This window comes from Girardinichthys multiradiatus, chromosome 12, assembly GCF_021462225.1.
Source record: "Girardinichthys multiradiatus isolate DD_20200921_A chromosome 12, DD_fGirMul_XY1, whole genome shotgun sequence".
In the NCBI taxonomy this organism is placed as follows: Eukaryota; Metazoa; Chordata; class Actinopteri; order Cyprinodontiformes; family Goodeidae; genus Girardinichthys; species Girardinichthys multiradiatus.
In genome coordinates, this window is record NC_061805.1 from 52,868,579 (window position 1) to 52,887,394 (window position 18,816).

At 48.3% G+C, this 18,816-nt stretch overlaps 2 protein-coding genes across 2 annotated transcripts in view; both read left to right on the plus strand.

Moving 5' to 3' along the window:
- Positions 1–944: 944 nt before the first annotated feature.
- On the plus strand, positions 945–13,186 carry qsox2 (quiescin Q6 sulfhydryl oxidase 2). Its single transcript, XM_047382209.1, has 12 exons — positions 945–1,294; positions 2,611–2,711; positions 2,889–2,937; positions 5,156–5,261; positions 5,332–5,422; positions 5,941–6,086; positions 6,186–6,320; positions 6,396–6,525; positions 9,761–9,883; positions 9,956–10,106; positions 10,184–10,372; positions 11,554–13,186. The coding sequence occupies exons 1-12, from the start codon at positions 1,060–1,062 to the stop codon at positions 12,048–12,050; spliced, it is 1,953 nt and encodes a 650-aa protein (XP_047238165.1). The 5' UTR covers positions 945–1,059; the 3' UTR covers positions 12,051–13,186.
- A 3,750-nt stretch (positions 13,187–16,936) lies between these two features.
- LOC124877340 (nucleus accumbens-associated protein 2-like) overlaps positions 16,937–18,816 on the plus strand; it is a 10,443-nt gene continuing 8,563 nt past the window's right edge. Inside the window, exon 1 of the mRNA XM_047380445.1 lies at positions 16,937–17,339. The gene's annotated coding sequence lies outside the window, so the exon portion shown is untranslated. The remainder of the gene's footprint in view (positions 17,340–18,816) is intronic.

An 18,816-nucleotide genomic window follows, 5' to 3' on the forward strand; every position in this document is an offset into this window, starting at 1 on the left:
GGTGCCAGAGTTTCTTGAAGTCTAGCGTGAAGTCTCCACTGTAGTGATGATCAGGGTGCCAAGTTATTTGCTGGTTCTAGTCCACTTGGTTTTCTGAAGTCCACAAACAACACAGCTATCTACTAGGACATTTTAAAGCACTTCATGCTTCCTTCTGTTGACAAGTTTTATGGAGATGCTGATTTTTTTTTCAGCAGGACTTTGTACCGACCCACACTGTCAAAGGTACCAGTACCTGCTGGTTACACCAGTTATCTAATCCAAACCAGAACCTATGGGTTGCTGTCACAAGGAAGATGAGAAACACCAGAGCCAACAGTCCAAATGAGCAGAAGACCGCTATTAAAGCAAAACAGCCAAAACACTTCAGCAGACCCACAGGCTGATCTCCATGCCACACTGCATCAATGCAACAGTTCGTGCAAACAAAGCCCAGAAGAGGTACCGAGTGCAGGTAGTGAACAGAATATGGAGAAGTTGTTCACCAGGCCCACATCTCTCTGATGAAAATCATATGTAATTGTTTGTTTGGTTTTAATTTTGTATAAAAATTGTGGGATTTCATTAGATTAGCCAAACCGAATATCCCACCCTGTGTGCAATTAATCTTTATAATAAGACTTTAACTTTTTTTAATGAATTTACTGGAACTACTGAAGTTCTGATGATATGCTAACTTACTGAGATGCACCTGTAGATGAGGGTCTTACAATGACAACCAGGTGAGTTTATACTGCTCTGGTTTTCACCTGTTTAACTTTTATTTAGCTGTCTTTAAAAGCTCAAAGTCATTAATTCAGATGTTAGTAAGAAGCTCCAGGATTCTGCTGAGGCATCAGCTTTCTCCAGAACTTTCACGATGAACCAAATATCTTCCTAAAGTCTTGTAGTCCGAGGCTTTTTGGTGTCGAGGAAACTGATCAGAGTGAGACCTCTGCGCTTCCTGTTTTCCTCTGTATCTCCAGAAGCTACGTGCAGCTGCGCTCATGAACCCACCGAGCCAGCGTCTAGTTTTGGGCAGAAACTTTCCGGATCTGTGACAGCCCACGAACATCAGAGATGTTCTGGCCGTGGTTCCGGGTAGCAGCCCTCCTGTGGCTTTGCCACGGCTCTCTGGGAGGCTCTGGGCGGCTGTACTCGGAGGACGACCCGCTGGTGATCCTGAGCAGCACCAGCCTGAAGACCACCGTCACTAACTCCTCCTCGGCCTGGCTGGTCCAGTTCTACTCCTCTTGGTGCGGACACTGCATCCAGTACTCCAGCACATGGAAGGCGCTGGCCCATGACGTGAAAGGTACCGGTTCAAAGAGGCTCGTTTCGGCTCGGTTTGTAGTTCCGTTGTGAACAGCAGAACCAGACTCAATTTAGAATGTTACATTTTATAAACTTTCCGTCAATATTAGAAACTGCAGCGGGTGTTATAAATGCAACCATTGCAGATCCGGACTGAGAAGCAGAACCTGCCCAGTTCGGCATCCATGTAATTTAAATGGACCTTTTATCTTAAATAAAATCCTGTCTTTGTTCAGCGGGGTTCACACAGCGGTCGCTTTGTTTTTAATAAACTCTAGAAGCTTTAAAATAAAGCTTTTTCAAAGAGGTTCTGATTGGATCTTCCGAGCCATGTTTAGTAGTCAGAGAAGTTTAAACTGATGCTAACTATGTGATACCAGGGTTAGTTAACCCGCTGCTGGTTAAAGTTAGCAGCTTTGATGGAAATAAACCGAGTAGCTGCTGTTGGTTAGCTCAGGTGAGGAAGTCACCTGCCGCAGGTGAGGAAGTCACCTGCCGCAGGTGAGGAAGTCACCTGCCGCAGGTGAGGAAGTCACCTGCCGCAGGTGAGGAAGTCACCTGCCGCAGGTGAGGAAGTCACCTGCCGCAGGTGAGGAAGTCACCTGCGGCAGGTGAGGAAGTCACCTGCCGCAGGTGACTGGCAAGTTTTATGGCCCAGTTATTCACCTGAAGATCAGAGGAACAGTGAAGATCCCAGCAGTCACATGATCTTTGTTTCAAACTGTGGGTCCGAACAGAGTCATCAGAGGGAGAGAGGCACGCTGTCGGAACCAGACCTTCAGGTCCATCTGTCTCCATGAGTCTCTGGGGAATGGTGGAGCAGGAACCAGCTGCTGTGCACGCTTCTCACATCAGTGACACACACACAGACGCTGGTGCAACCTACTGCTGGGGTCAGAGGTCAGAAGAGAGATGGAGGCGTCTCCTAAACCATGAGAACAATGAAGGTTCTACTGGTTTTGGATGAGGAGGATGAAGAGAGAATTAATTCTGCATCTTGTCTGAACAAGAAAATAAAAATGTTTTTTGTTTAAAAAGTTCTATTAGAATAAACGTTAAGCTAATCCAAATGCAGCACCAACCAGAAGAACCTCTTGTGGTTCTGATTCAAAATCATTTCTTTCTGTTTTTCCTGTGAGCAGCCAGATGTTCCTGTAATGCTTTGGTCCCTGTGGACCTGGAGTCTGTGAAATAAATAAAGCTAAGAAGCTGTAAATATGAACTGTGTGACATGATGAAACAGAAATCAAACAAGTATTTTTGGTTCTGGCTGGTTCTGGTTGTTGTCTGATCCAACTGTGTTCTTATCCCTGTCAGACTGGCGCCAGGCCATCGCTGTGGCCGTGTTGGACTGTTCTCAGGAGGAAAACTTTGACATCTGTAAAGAGTTCAGCATCAAGTTCTACCCAACATTCAAGGTACGACTCCCATCTGAGGGTTAGCCTGGTGCTGCCCCCTACCGGTGGTGCTGCCCCCTACCGGTGGTGCTGCCCCCTACCGGTGGTGCTGCCCCCTACCGGTGGTGCTGCCCCCTACCGGTGGTGCTGCCCCCTGTAGGTGGTGCCTTGTAATAACTGCTGTGTTTTGCTCTGCAGTATTTTCGGGCTCACGGTTCACCGACAGACAAAGGGACCGTCTACAGAGGTGAGACTCACCTGATAATTCATCCATTTATAAAAACTGTTGACTTTCTCCCACTTAAACCAGTTTGGATGGTTGGGTCAGACTGGAACTGATTTTATTGGTTGGTTGGTTGCTTCTTTGCCACAGTTGGAAACCGAAGAGAAAACATGCAGATTTGCTTCAGACAGTCTTTGCAAACTACATGTCTGCATACTGGGATTTCACTGATCATAGCGATAAACCTAGTTCTGTTTGGACCTTTTATATCTCAGCTATCCTTTCCATCAGAACCATCATTTAAAGTTTGACTGGGTCACACAAAGTTGGACTCTACTTGACCCAGTTCTCACTATGACCCCTTTCACCGTTTTTTCACAATCACGGTTTAAGCAAACCGTCTGGCGCCTCAGGAGGGGAAGCAGTGCTTCACCAACACTGTTTACAGTGGGGGTGCGAGGCTGCTGACCTCGACTGAGGACATTATCGGGCGGTGGAAGGAGTACTTCGAGGATCTCCTCAATCCTGCCATCACACATTCTCTGGTGGAAACAGAGGCTGGGGACTCGGGGTTGGACTCTTTCATCACCCAGGCTGAAGTCACCGAGGTGGTTAAAAAGCTCTGCGGTGGCAAGGCTTCGTGGTTGGATGAGATCCACCCTGAGTACCTCAAGTCTCTGGATGTTGTAGGGCTGTCATGGTTGACACGCCTCTTCAACATTGCGTGGCGGTCGGGGACAGTGCCTCTGGACTGGCAGACTGGGGTGGTGGTCCCCCTTTATAAGAAGGGAGACCAGAGGGTGTGTTCCAACCTGGAGAAAGCATTCGACTGTGTCCCTCGTGATGCCCTGTGGGGGGTGCTCCAGGAGTATGGAATCGGGGGCCCTTTACTAGGGGCCATCTGGTTCCTGTACGAGCGGAGCAGGAGTTTGGTCCACATTGCCGGCACTAAGTCGGACTTGTTCCCGGTGCATGTTGGACTCCGGCAGGGCTGCCCTTTGTCACCGGTTCTGTTCATAACTTTTATGGACAGGATTTCTAGACGCGGCCAAGGGCCGGAGGGGGTCTGGTTTGGGGACCAGAGGATTTCGTCTCGTCTTTTTGCAGATGACGTGGTCCTGCTGGCCCCCTCTAGCCAAGACCTACAGCATGCACTGGGGCGGTTCGCAGCCGAGTGTGAAGCGGCTGGGATGAAGATCAGCTCCTCCAAGTCCGAGGCCATGGTTCTTGACTGGAAAAGGGTGGCTTGTCCTCTTCAGGTTGGAGGGGAGTTCCTGCCTCAAGTGTAGGGTGGCCGGGCACTCCCTTAGAGATAGGGTGAGGAGCTCGGAGTAGAGCCGCTGCTTCTCCACATCGAGAGGAGCCAGTTGAGGTGGCTCGGTTATCTATACCGGATGCCTCCTGGACGCCTTCCTCGGGAGATGTTCCAGGCACGTCCCACCGGGAGGAGGCCCAGGGGACGGCCCAGGACACGCTGGAGGGACTATGTCTCTCGGCTGGCTTGGGAACACCTTGGGCCCCCCCTGGAGGAACTGGAGGAGGTGTCTGGGGAGAGGGACGTCTGGGCGTCTCTGCCGAGTCTGCTGCTCCCGCGACCCGGTCCCGGATAAAGCGGAAGGCGACGAGTACGAGTACGAGTACGGGTTTAAGTTAGAGGATTTTCTTTCAGATTTTTCCTCAGAATATTTAGTTTAGAGTGTGGTGATGGTTCTGACCTGGTGAAATATTCAGAACCTTTTGGATTCAGCCTCGTTTAACGGCCTCATGTCCAGGTTCTCCATCCAATCATAGGTGTTTCTGTCTCCTCCCTCTGCTGCAGGACTCACAGTTTTCTGACCAATCAGAGCCTAGAGTGCAGAGAGACACGCCCACACTCATATTTGGTCCCAGTAGATTTCAGCTCTGAATGGTTCTGTAGAACCTGGATCTGAAGGTTCTGCTAAACACTGCTAAACACTGCAAATACAGAACCATTTACCTGTGAGGCCACCGGAAGGTTCTGACCCTAAAGGGTTTCACACGGTCAGTGTTTGAGGCTTGTCTGATAGTGGTTCTGTGGGCTCTCTCTGCTCCCCATTAAAGGAGGGAATCACCACGGCAACCAACTGTTTCTGCTTCTTGCTTTACTTTTTAAGGCAGCATGAAGATGTTGGTGTTTCCTCACTGTTGTTAAAGTCCAGCTGGTCAGATTATCGATCTCTGAACCAAACCTTCAGAACCTCCTCTGTGACTGTGTATTCAGGAGCCGACAGGGAGGTCCGGTCCATCCGCCAGTTGATGGTCAACATCCTTCAAAACCACACCAGGCTGGACCGCCCTCAGAGATGCCCTCGCTTAGAGCCATACAGGTACCTCCATCAGAACCAGAACCTGATCACAGCCCTGTTTCACTGCTAACTCATGTTTATGTGTGTCTAGCTCTGCCCAGCTGCTCCCTCTGTTGGGTCAAAGGTCGGATCATTACACTGCCATTATCGTGGAGGAATCGGAGTCATTTGTTGGCCGGGAGGTGAGTTAGAACCAGCCCGGTTGAAGTTCAGCTGGGTGGCTGGGAACATTTAATCTGATAGATGGTTTAAAAGCTGCTCATTTCTCCTGGTCTGTCCCAGAAGCAAGAAGCAGATTCAGAGCCTGAGGTGGTTTCTTATGACTTTGACCTCCTCCTGACCTTCTCCATGACAGTGGCAGGGGTTCGTCCTGTAACCGGTGGGTTGCCGGTTCGAACCCCTGTTCTGTCCGTCTCAGTCGTTGTGTCCTTGGTCAAGACACTTCACCCTCCTTGCCTGCTGATGTTGGTCAGAGGGGCCGGTGGCTCCAATTGTATGGCAGCCTCACTTCTGTCAGTCTGGCCCAGGGCAGCTGTGGCTACAATGTAGCTCACCACCGTCAGTGGGTGGATGGGTGGATGGATGACTGACTGTAGTGTGAAGCGCTTTGGGGTCTCGGGGAACTTGATAACACGCTATACAAGTTCAGGCTGTTCTCCTGGACTCTGACTCGCTCATTAGATCTCCATGTCTCTGTCAGGTGATCCTGGACCTGCTGCAGTACTCAGGTGTACAGGTGAGGAGAGCTCTGAGCTCTGAGCTTCCCCTGCTGGACATCCTGAACATCACAGCCTTCCCATCCATTTACCTGCTGCATCCTAGTGGGACACACGCTCACCTGCACAGGTGAGTTTATGACACCTGCAGCACACGCGGAGAGAGATCGAGGTGGGGACACACAGCGATTCTGATCCGCACCTGTTATTTCTCCTGGTCCTCCTCCAGTGAGAAGAGGCTGCGTTTCTTCTTCTCCTCCTTGCTGAGGACTCTCCCAGGTGTACAGCGCCGCAGCAGTTTCGAGGTGGCTCAGATGGGGGCGCTGAAGGACAAACAGAACTCAGAGTGGAGGGACTTTGACAGGTGAGGGTCCGTTCTGTGGTGCTGACCTGAAGTCCCATCAGACCTGGTGAGGTTAAACCCTGACTGTCCCTACAGGTCCAAGGTGTACACAGCTGACCTAGAGTCAGCGCTTCACTACCTGCTGAGGGTGGAGCTCGCCGCCCACAGCACGCTGGAGGGCGAGGAGCTAAAGGTGTTCAAAGACTTTGTCACTCTGGTTGCCAAGGTAATGACTTCAAGGTTTTTTTCTGAAGAAAAGATTCATAAATGTGTGTGGAGGAGATGATTGTTGTTCCTTTTTAGTGAGGATCTGGAACCCCGCTGCTTACACTGAGAACGTTCTCCACCCTAGCCTCTATTAGAACATTATGGTTCCTTTTAATTAGAGCGTCATCACAGCCTCAGGCTACTTGAAGTTAGCAGCGATCAGCAGATTCTGGAAAATACACAGTTCTGGTTGTTGGACCTTTCCTCAGTTACTCCTAATGTCCTGATGAACAAACTGAGGGGTCTGGGTGGGATGTCTGAATCTGTCTTTAGGTGGTTATCGTCCTACATGTCTGGTAGGAGTTTCAGCGAGTCTGCAACCCAGCTAATGTCTTTATCTACAGAGCTGCTGTGTGGAGATCCCCAGGGCACTGTGCTGGGACCTATCTTGTTTTTCATCATTCATTTTCCCTTTAGGGCAGATAATTCAACAGTTCATGGATGTTTCCTATCATCTTTTTGCTGATGATCTTCAGCTGTATTGATCATTTAAACCAGGCGTATTCACAGTCTGGCCTGGGGGCCAAATTTGAGCCGTGTTAAAATTTCCACCGGCCCACTGCCTCTGTGATAAAATCATAAGATAATAATAATATTATAATATAAAATACATGCGTACAAAAGCTACCTAAGTTTTGACCAGAAGATTGCAGCAGATCTGTGACCCCACTCTTGCAGCGTGACCCTTGTGTGACCCTTTTCAGCCCATTTCTAAAAGGGCGACTGTAGCTAAAACCAGGTAAACTGACAGCGAGCCCGGTGCCACTGCCAGTTTCAACAGTTTCTACTCAACGCCCAGACTGAATATGGAGATGTTGAGGTTCTGTACTGCAGCGCTTTTACTGACTTAGGAAAGAAATCGGTTCAGTTCAGAAACCTTCATGAGGACCATTAAAACAGGGCAATGGATGTTGCCTTGTACAGCGGAGCAGGGGTCCCACCCTGTAACCAGGCCTGGGGTCAGGGCCCGCCAGTGAGCACTTGGTGGCCAGGTTCCTCCTTGCGGGACCTGACCGGGCCAAGCCTGAAAGAGAAACGAAAGGCTATCTCCCAGTTGGCCCACCACCTGCAGGGGGAACCATGGTGGACTTGTATAAAGAGGATCGGGTGGTGGTTGGAGGCGAAGACCTCAATGACCCAATCCCCTGACGTTTAAAATGGCTCTAAGGACATGGAATGTCACCCTGCTAGGGGGGAAAGGAGCCCGAGCTTGTGTTAGAGGTCGAAAGATATTAGCTATAAAGAGTCGGGCTTACCTCCATCACAGCGTGGGTTCTGAAACCCAACTCCTTGTGGACAGAGGTAGCAGGCTGGGGTGGGTTGCTTGTTGTCTTCCAGCTCAGTCATCTCATGTTGGGGTTTATCCCAGTGGATAAAAGGTTCACATCCCTGTGCCTTCAGGTCAGGAAGATCTCTATGACCCTACGGGCCAAACAACGGTGTGGAGTGCCTAGCCTTCTTGGCCTCCCATTGGCCTTCCAGTATTTGACTATGTCCCTTGTGGTGCCCTATAGGGGTTGCTTTGGGACTATGGACTCCAGGGGCCATCTAGTCTCAGGAGTTTGGTCCGCATTGCCGGCACTAAGTCGAACCTGTTCCTGGTACATGTTGGACTCCGACTGAGTAGCCCTTTGTGACCGATCCTGTTCATAACTTTCAATAATAGAATTTCTAGGTGCAGCAAAGGGCCAGAGGGGGTTGGCAACCAGTGGATTTCACCTCTCATTTTTGCAGATGACGTGGTCCTTCTGGTCCCCTCTACCCAAGACCTACAGCATGCGAAGCAGCGAGGATGAGGATCAGGTCCTCCAAGTTCAAGGCCATTGTTCTGAACTGGAAAAGGGTGACTTGCCCTGTTCACCTTGGAGGGTAGCTCCTGCCTCAAGTGCAGGAGCTAAAGTATCTGAGAAATAGTATCTTGTTTATGGGTGAGAGGAGAATGGAGCCAGAGATTGACAGACAGATTGGTGCAGCTGTCAACAGTAATGCGGAGGCTGCACCAGTCCGTTGTAGTGGAGAGAGAGCTGAGCCTAAAGGCAAAGCTCTCAGTTTACCGGTCAGTCTATGTTCCTACCCTCACATATGGGCATTAACTCTGGTTAAGGAGGAGCTGTGAGTAGAGCCGGTGCTCCCTTCACATCGAGAGGAGTCAGCTGAGGTCACTCGGGCATCTGTTCCGGATGCTCCCTGAACACCAGCTTCGGCCCCAGGGATGGCCCAGGACATGCTGGAGGAGATATCTGCGGAGTGGGAAGTTTGAATGTCTCTGAGAAAAATGCTGCCCCGCAACCCGGTCCCAGATAAGCGGAAAACGCAAGTACAGGTCAATATGAGGCTGAATGGTCGGCCCTCACGCATTTTCACTTCTCCATATCTGGCCTTCTTTGCAACGCATTTGGACCCCTCTGATTTAAGCCCACTGAAGTCATCTTCTGTATTTAACTGCTTGGCAAATATTAAGCAGTGTTTAAAGAACAGCTACTTTGTGACCAGACAGAACCACGTCTGACATTAAACAGCAGCTGGGTGAGTTGGGTCACCGTAGTCTCAGAGGTGTTCATTTGAGGAACATCAAGGGAACTTTTGTTTCTGCATAGCTGGACTATTGTTAACAGTCTGTTTACTTGTTTTAAAAAGAAGAAGCTGGCTGGTCTTCCAGCTGTTAGACTTCAGATCCAACAGGCAGTCTTCATCCTTTCAGGTCGAGCTGTCTGACCTGATCCGGAGGATTTATTGCCAGTGTCTGAAGTTGAGCTTCAGGTTGGTCCTGATTGAGCTGAGGGTGAAGGTTTATTTATTGGTATCTCATAGCAGAGGAAAGAAAAGATGCTGCAATACAGCTGATCAACCAGCATCAACTGCAGCAATAAATAAATAGAAAAGTTGATAATAAACATCTTCAAATGCATCAGTTGGTTTCTGTTCATCTCCCGCCTGGGCCTCCCCTCGTTAGACAAACTCTTCCAGCTGCTCAGCATCCAGACGTGAGGCGACAACTGTCCAAGAAAAGCCACGTTTCCACCAGGAAACGGGGGAAAAGTTTTTTAAAAATAATAAACCAGCACAGATTAACAGACGTTGTCTTGATCTGTTTACTTAGAATAGAGTTCCATATTTTATTGAATCTTTCTGTTTTTTGTTTTGGTATTAAATTCAGCTGAATATTCCCACATCGTCCCTGTTTCCTCCTACAGCTCTATCCAGGTGGAGGCTCTGTGGTGAAGCTGATGGAGACACTCTCTGATTGGCTGCTCAGTCTGCCACTGCAGCAAATCCCCTACCAAGCTGTTCTAGACCTGGTGGACAACAAAATGAAGGTGACACACACACACACACACACACACACACACACACACACAGCTGCTGCTGACCCTCTGCTTCCTTCGCAGATCTCAGGTGTGTTCCTGGGGGCGGAGCTTCGCTGGGTGGGTTGCCAGGGCAGCAGGCCAGGGCTTCGAGGTTACCCATGTTCCCTGTGGACTCTGTTTCACGTTCTGACTGTTCAGCATGATGCTACGCCCACCGTGCTGGACAACACAGGTACGGAGATCAGAGATCACCAAGGTTGAGATGACATACAGGTGTGACTTTACTGTGTGTTTGTCATCATGATGCAGGTCTGGAGGGCAAGGCTGCTCCGGTGCTGCAGGTGATGCGTCACTATATCCGGACGTTCTTTGGCTGTAAGGAATGCGGCCAGCACTTTGAGCAGGCAGCAGCCGCCAGCATGGATGAGGTGAAGAGTCCAGAGGAGGAAGTCCTGTGGCTTTGGAATCAACACAACCGGGTCAACGCCAGACTGGCTGGTAATCTCATACGCACAGTGGAGCGGGGTTGGGGCCAGGGTAAACTGAAGGAACTGAGAAGGTGGATTACAGCTCCAGCTGTACAAACAAATGATCTGACAAGACCCAGAATTTAGTTTTTTTTAGGATTGTTTCAAATCAACACAAATAATAAAACTGCTAGGGAGTGACATTTAGTAACTAGTAAAATTCCAGAAGAACCTCTTATGGTTCCTGGTATCCTCCAACACCATCACAGCAATCAATGAAGAGAAAAATAGAGAGAAGTTGGTTAATCGCAGCAATAGCTGCAGATAATGCCTATCTGGAGAGTAGTAGGAGAAAGTAGCACAGTGATGAAAGTTTGTTAATATGTCTCCAGCAGGACATACTCAAAAAGGAAAGTTTTAAGTGAAAGTGGTCATTATGTCCTCCAGCAGCCTAAGCCTATAGCAGCATAACTACAGAGATAGCTCAGGATAACCTAAGCTACTCTAACTATAAGCTTTATCAAAAAGGAAAGTTTTAAGCCTAGCCTTATAGTAACGAATTACAATAGTCCAGCCTTAAAGTAACAAATGCATGGACTAGGTTTTCAGCATCACACCTGGACAGGATATTTCTAATCTTGGCAATGTTCTGGAGATGAAAGAAGGAAATCCTAGAAACCTGTTTAATATGGGATTTAAATGACATGTCCTAGTCAAAGTTAACACCAAAGTTTTTTACTTTATTATCAGAGGTCAATTTAATGCCATCCAGGTTAAGTGATTGACTAAGCAGTTTGTTTTTTAAAGACTCCGGTCCAACTGAAGACCTAGTAATCGTGTTCAGGAGGACGCCAATGACTTTATTGTTAAAAGAATCAGTTTTATTTATTGAGAATCCCAGAAAGTATTCACTGAGAGCTGAGGAAACACGTGGCTCAACAGAGCTGTGACTTTGTCAGTTTAACAACTGTACTAAACAAGAACCTCGGATTGTTCTGGTTCTCCTCTATTAATGATGAGGGTTACCATGGTTCTACGGTGTAAAGAAGGGACCCATGACCCTCCGAGGCTTTTTGGACACAAGAACATTTAAGCGGGGCCACATTTTTGTGTTCAAAGCAGCTGATTAGTTTATTGAAGAGTTATAAATCTGTTGATGCATCAGATGTGAAATCAATGTTCTGTATCAAGTAATGATTTCCTCCTCCTCAGGGTCTCTGAGTGACGACCCACTCTTTCCCAAAGCTCCATGGCCAAGCCCCGCCCTCTGCCCCGCCTGCCACGAGGAGAAAAATGGCGTCCATGTGTGGATCCAAGACAACATCCTGCGTTTCCTGCGACATCACTACGGCGCCTCCAACCTGTCCCTTAGGTACTCCCTGGTTCCCCCACACCTCCCTGATGCTCCTGGTCTCCTCCAGACCAGACAGACTCAGGAGGAGCATCCAGCTGCAGGTGGAGGGAGGAAGGCTGAGGAGCAGCAAGGCCCTCAACCCGAACAGCCGGCTCAGAAGGAGAAAGAAAAGAAGGAGGTTCTGGGCACAGGAAGAGGTGGAGTGTGGATTCTGGGTCTGGGCTTCAACAGCATCGACATGAGTCTGTGCGTGGTTCTGTACGTCAGCTCCTGCCTCTTCCTGATGCTCCTGTTCTTCTTTTTCAAAGTCCGATCCCGGAGGTGGAAACTCCGACACTCCCGGCTCTACGTTTGATCCAGAACAGATCGGATCTGTCTTCATCTCATCTTTAAAATGGATCAAACATTGTTGAGGGTGTCTGAATCGGTGTCTTAGCAATTGATCGTCCCGGTTCTGGATCCAGGGTTGTTTTTTTTTCAGACGGTTCTGTGAGGAAACCATCTCAGATTAATGAGCGTTGTTGAACTTCTCCCATCCTCCTGGAAGCAGCGAATGAAACATGTGGTCAGTCTATAGGACCCCACCAGCACTGAACCGGCTCACAACTGGACCTGATCAGATTGGTTCTGGATGTTTTAGTGACTGAAGATGTTCAATTTGTTTCTGTTATTTATTTTATACTGTGAAACTTTTTTCTTAACACGTCAGACATGAACTGGACTCTGTTCCTTCCCAGAGTAGAAGACATGATATTAGACCAGCAGAACCCTGAATCTGAACTGGACCCGAACTGTGTGCCATATGTTTAACCTGCTGATACCCACATCCACTCAGGCCTGACCCACAGTCCTGCTGCTTTTTGTGAGGACTGGTTCCAGGACTGTGAAGATGGACCTCTGTTTGACATTGACTTCAGTGGATGAGCTCAGTTTGGTTTGAGGGTCAGGGGTAGAACCAGGACAACATCACGTTGTTCTGGTCTTTTAAACACTGGTTCTGAATCATGGTCTGAGGAAAGCAGAACAACGAGAATGTATGTGAGATGATTATTGATGAAAACATGGACCTTGGACTTGATGAACTTCTTCTTTCCGTCCATCCTCTGGTATTCTGGTAGATTTGGCGCCACCTGGTGGTCACCAGCTCGGTAAAATAAAAGCTTTTGTTTTCCCAGCTGAAGATAAAGATGTAGATAGACTGATTCTGATGCTTGTTTACATCATCGTACAGATGTGGAAATGTTGTTTATTGGTCCGTTGAGGGGAGTTTATTTCCGGTCCTGTAGGTGGCGTGCTTGAGTCGGGTCAGGTGTGACGAGTTTCTGCAGGTAAACTCATGGTTTTAGATGTTTTCTGCTTGATGGTTCTCCAGCTGTTTTTGAGCTGTGAATCTGTTTGAACTGTTTCTCTACTCAGTATTTCTTTCAGATTGTATTTTTCTGATTAATAATGTGTGAATAAATGTTGCTGCGGCACTCGCAGAGAACTGAGTCCATTTGGTCAAAGTTCAACACTTTCTGTACATTTCTAACAGTAAACATTGGCACTGACTGTAGTTAGTGCATATTGAGTGTTTAAGTTGATGTATGTATTATTATATATTATTGTGAAAAACAGAAACTTGTTCAGCTGATGTAGAAAAGATCCACCTCTGTTCTCTGGTCCTGCTGGTTCAGAAAACAGCACCACTGCTGTACCGAAGTAGAGCGTAAAGTTTGTAGGACCTTCCATCCATTCGCTGTCTTTACCAGCTTGCTCTAGCAGGGCCGCCTATCTCCACCTGTCATTAGTCGAGAGGTGGGGTTAGAGACACCAATTAACAGTCATGTCGTTGAACTATGGGAGGAAGCCGGAGTACCCAGGGAGAACCCACCCATGCAGAACGACCCCAGGCCAGGATTCCAACCCAGGACCTCCTTGCTGCAAGGCAGCTGTGCTACCAAGAGAAGTAGATGTGAACCGTTGAAATGTCAGTGAGGTGTGAAGATGGGTTCACACGAAGGTTCAAGGGTTCATTTAAAATATGGAAACTACTCTAGTGGTGGATTTTATTGGGATTTGATGTGACAGACCAGCGCAGACGAGGACATAACTGTGCTTTTCTATCCAGCCCCTCTTAGTCCGAACTCTGTAGAACCTACTTTGTCTACAGGTCCAGCTGCAGATCTGGGGTTTGGTTCCACCATCTTTGAACATCTACAGAGTTTGTTTCTTCTTTGTAAAACAGTTCAGTCTCAGTCAGAATTGAAGGAGAACATCTGTGAACATCAGTTTTCACGTCTTGCCACAGATTCTCATGTGAATATATGTCTGGAATTTGACTAGGCCATTTTAACACATGAATATGCTTTGATGTAAACCATTCATTGTATCTCAGGCTGTATGTTCAGGGTGGTTCTCCTGCTGGAAGGTGAAACTCCACCTCAGTCTCAGGTCTTCTGCAGCCTCTAACAGGTTTTCTTCCAGGATTATCCTGGATTTAGCTCCATCCATCTTCCCATCAACCCTGACCAGCTTCCTGGTCCCACAGAGAAGCTGGTCATGCTGCTACCACCATGTTTCACTGTGGGGATGGTGTGTTCAGGGTGATGAGTTGGTGTTTCTCCACACAGGGTTTTCCATGTAGGTCAGAAAGTTCAGTTTTGGTCTCCTCTGATCAGAGCACCTTTGCCCACATGTTTCCTGTATCTTCTACATGACTCGTGTTAAACTGGAAATAGGGGTTCTTCGGGTTTTCTTTCATCAGTTGCTTTATGGCCACTGATGACGAATCCATCATACGTTTAAGAATATATCCACAGTTCTTCAGGCTGGGTAGAAACCGTCAGCGATGCTGTAATCATCATTTTTACAAACAACCCTTAAATACAAGAGCTCCGGTACATTCCTGCCTAAACATCATTAAAGCTTCAGATCACCTGTTAGCTTAAGAGTAGCTTGTGTCTAAAGTCCAGTCTAGCTGTTCATCAAATGTCCAGATACAGATGTGCTGTCCGCCTGCTCACTCCACCTCCCCAGCACTTGCTAGATCCATATTTGGTCCCTTGTAACATGTTACCTTGAATAACAAATCAAATCTGGATGGAAGGTAATGTGGCAGTTGCTCCGGTCTGTCAGGGTGAAGAAAGAACTGAGCCAGAAAGCAAAGCTCCACATCGTTTGTTTAATTTCTGAACCTCACCTGTGCTCATTTGGATCATGACTGAAAGATCGAGATCCTGAATTCAGCTGAAATGACCGGACTCAGCTTCCTCTGAAGCGAAAGCTGTCGGTTGAGGTGGTTCTGGCATCTGATCGGGATGCCTCCTGGGAGCCTCTCTGGAGGCGTTTCAGGCATGTCCCACTGGAAGGAGACCCCTGAGGAAGACCCAGATTACACTATGCCCCGTCTCCCCTGGCAACACCTTGGGATCCCCCAGAATGAGCTGGAGGATGTTGCTGAGGAGAGGAATGTCTGGGGTTCCCTCCTGGACCTGTTGCTCCTGCAAAGCCATCTTGGATACGCAGAAGACAACAGATAAAATGATCAAAACCAGTATCTGACCATGATGATGTCTGCTGAGATGTTTCCTGGTGCAGCACCATTATTGCTGCTGTTCATTTTCTTTAACATCTAGTGCTCCATGTTGCAGTAGATGCTGCAGACCTTAACTAGGTGCACTGAACAGCCTCCAGCAGCAACACTGATTGTTTCTAAGAAACGAGTCCATATCGGTTGGGTCACATATGTCTTCACTCCAGCACCTTCTCCTCACTTCAGAGTGCTATCAGAACACAGGTGTAGCGGTGGGGGGAAACTAGGAAAAGGGTTCAGGTCTGTTTACCTTGTGCTGAAAGCTGAACCTCCTGACTGGACTAGCAGACTGTAATGGACTTCAAGAACCTTGTGGAAGGTAGCGTTTTGCAGAGGTCCAAATGTGTCATTAAAAGTGTTGCTTTGATCAGGCTTAAAACGGAATCTGTTGGTTTAGATGAAGCAACAGATCCATTAGAACTTCACCATGTGACACAACTCTGAAATAATAACCTGAACTTGGCCCAGTTCTACGTTCTGGTTCTAAACCACCACTCATTAGTCTTTCTGGGGACAAGTGCTTGTTTCCTCACAGATAAACAGAACTTTCTAAGCTCATCAGACTTTGATTTGGACCTCAAAACTGGTACTGTTTTGAAGCACAATCCATTTTCCTCATGCAGAAACGTGCTCAAAGTGAAACAATGTCGTCAGCAGAAGGGTCTGAAACTGAGTTTTCTACCATCTCTCTCTCACACACTCACACACACACTCACACACACACACACACACACACACACACACACTCACACACACACACTCACTCACTCACACACTCACACACACACACACACACACTCACACACACACACACACACACACACACTCACACACACACACTCACTCACTCACACACTCACACACACACACACACACACTCACACACACACACTCTCACAAACACACACTCACACACTCTCACACACACTCACACACACACACACTCACAAACACACACACTCACTCTCACACTCACACACACACACACACTCACACACACTCACTCACACACACTCTCACAAACACACACTCACACACTCTCACACACACTCACACACACACACTCACTCTCACACTCACACACACACACACACTCACACACACACACACTCACACACACACACTCACTCACTCACACTCTCACAAACACACACTCACACACTCTCACACACACTCACACACACACACACTCACAAACACACACACTCACTCTCACACTCACACACACACACACACACACACACACTCACACACACACACTCTCACAAACACACACTCACACACTCTCACACTCACTCACACACTCACACACTCACACACTCACACATACACACTCACACACACACTCACACACACACTCACACACACTCACACACTCACACACACACAGTATGAGTCCTCATCAAGCCCTACCCGTCCAGCATCCACCCACCTGTCTGTCTGTCTCTCTAACGTGGTATAGAGAGGTTGAGGTCCGGACCCACAGACAGGACGTGTCCCTCATGTTAGATGTCTGTCTGTCTCTCTAACGTGGTATAGAGAGGTTGAGGTCCGGACCCACAGACAGGACGTGTCCCTCATGTTAGAGGCTGAGGTGGGTGTGTGGGGTGGGGGGGCTGGCATTCAGTCGCAGTATGCAGGCTGTGTACTCGGCATGCCAACTCAGCCTCGGCACTGCAATGCAGCGCTGTGCATTTGGCCAAGTCATGCCACACTCACACACATGCACTGATCTGTGTGTGAGACGACACATACTGTGTGTGTGTGTGTGTGTGTGTTGGAGTGTGTGTCAACCTTGCAGTGTTTTGGTCTCTGCAGCAATGAGCTGTGATGTTTCTCTCCTCAGCCTCTGCAGGGCAGTTAGCCGCATTAGCTCCCTGCCTGTCCTCAGATGACTCCTCCTCCTCCTCCTCTTCCTCCTCGGCTGTCTGCTGTATCCCTGCCTCCCCCCTCCCCCTGTGACACACCAGACGATGCATTGACTGAACGAAGGAGAAGAAGAAAACCTCTCCCAGCCAGCCGTCCTGCCTGCTGCATGGAGAAGGAAAGGAGGAAGAGGAGCAGAAGGAGGTGAGGAGCTGTCTGTCTGTCTTCCCATTAGTTGTCTTTAACTCATCTGTCTCTCTGTTTACACTACTGTCTCCCTGCCACCCGTCTGTCTTCTGAGTGCTTCTCTGTCTGATGAGCTACAGGAACATTGAACTGAACTCCATAGGAACAAATCAGTCTGGGTCATTACTGTAGCGGGCCTTAGTGAAGTCTGTTGGACCGCAGACGACTGTAGTGGACTCCCCTGGCTCGTTCTGAACTAAAGTATGGGAGGAGCGCCCAGCCAACCAGAGATGGTTTCCAGAACACTTGTGTGTTATGTTCAGTGATGTCCTCGCAGACGCAACGTTCTAATTGAGACATAAATGGAGCCCGCAGGTCCTCTCCTGGAATAGATTTACATGTGAAATCACTGCAAAGTTGGTTCTTCAGCGCATGTATTTACTGCTGATGTTTTCTAGAACTTCTCTAATTCCTCCTTGAACCCTTCTTTTCTCCTGACATTGTGTCTTGGGATCACGATGCCTATTATGATGCCGACATTCTTGATGGTCTCCCACTTTGATCAGGGGACCTCCAGCCCATACTCAGTACAGATGTACACTGTTCCAGCTACCTGGTTGTTGTATTCAATCTAAGCTTTGCCTGCCAGCATCTGGCACCCAGCTGTTATGTGTTGGACTCTTTCAGGGACATCTTGGGTTCTGCCTGGTGTGGTAGACCCTGGCCTCTATTGCCTCTGTGCTGAGTGGCTGTTCTTCTGCTGCCATGATTAGTGCTGCTGTACTGTCCTTCAGTCTAGCCCTCTGTAGCCATTCACTGGACTGCTTGATATCGTCTACTTCCTACATCTACCATGCAGAGGATTTCCTCTCCATGATTGTTTCTCCTGGTCCTCTTCTTGCAGTTCCTGCTGTATGCCAGGATCTTTGCTGTTTTGTCGTGGATTGTGTCTTGGACACTCACTAGTCTTAAACCATCCTTCTTCTGTTGGCATACAGTCTCTGAGTGTTGGACTATGAGTGGAATAATCCATCTGTTGTTCAGAGCTTCCCTGTCTTTATATCAGTGGCTTCTACCTCCTGCTTTACCATTCAGTTGGCTTCTTTGGACCTTTCTTTCTGTAAAGACTTGGTTGTGGCAGGTTGTAGCTGCCTGGAATGTTTCCAATACAAAGAGTAGAATACCGCAGTGAAGGTTATAAAGACTAACAGCTGCTGGGATTAAGGATCTGTGAAGAAAAGCAGGGTAGATTTGGCTGGGGGTGCTGAGTGTCTGATAAAACCTGTTGGAGAACTGGTTCAGGTCATCCACCCACTTTACATCTCCTACAGCCTGGGGCTTTGGTTTGTGACCTGAAATTGTTTTTAGGCTCTTCCAATCCACACTGTTGTTGTTCTGCTGCAGCCGGTCCTCCATTCTCTTCTTGTAGATGTTTTTTTACACCCCTGATCTTCCTTCTCAGTTCCTTCTGCATAGCTCTCAGCTCCTTTGTGCT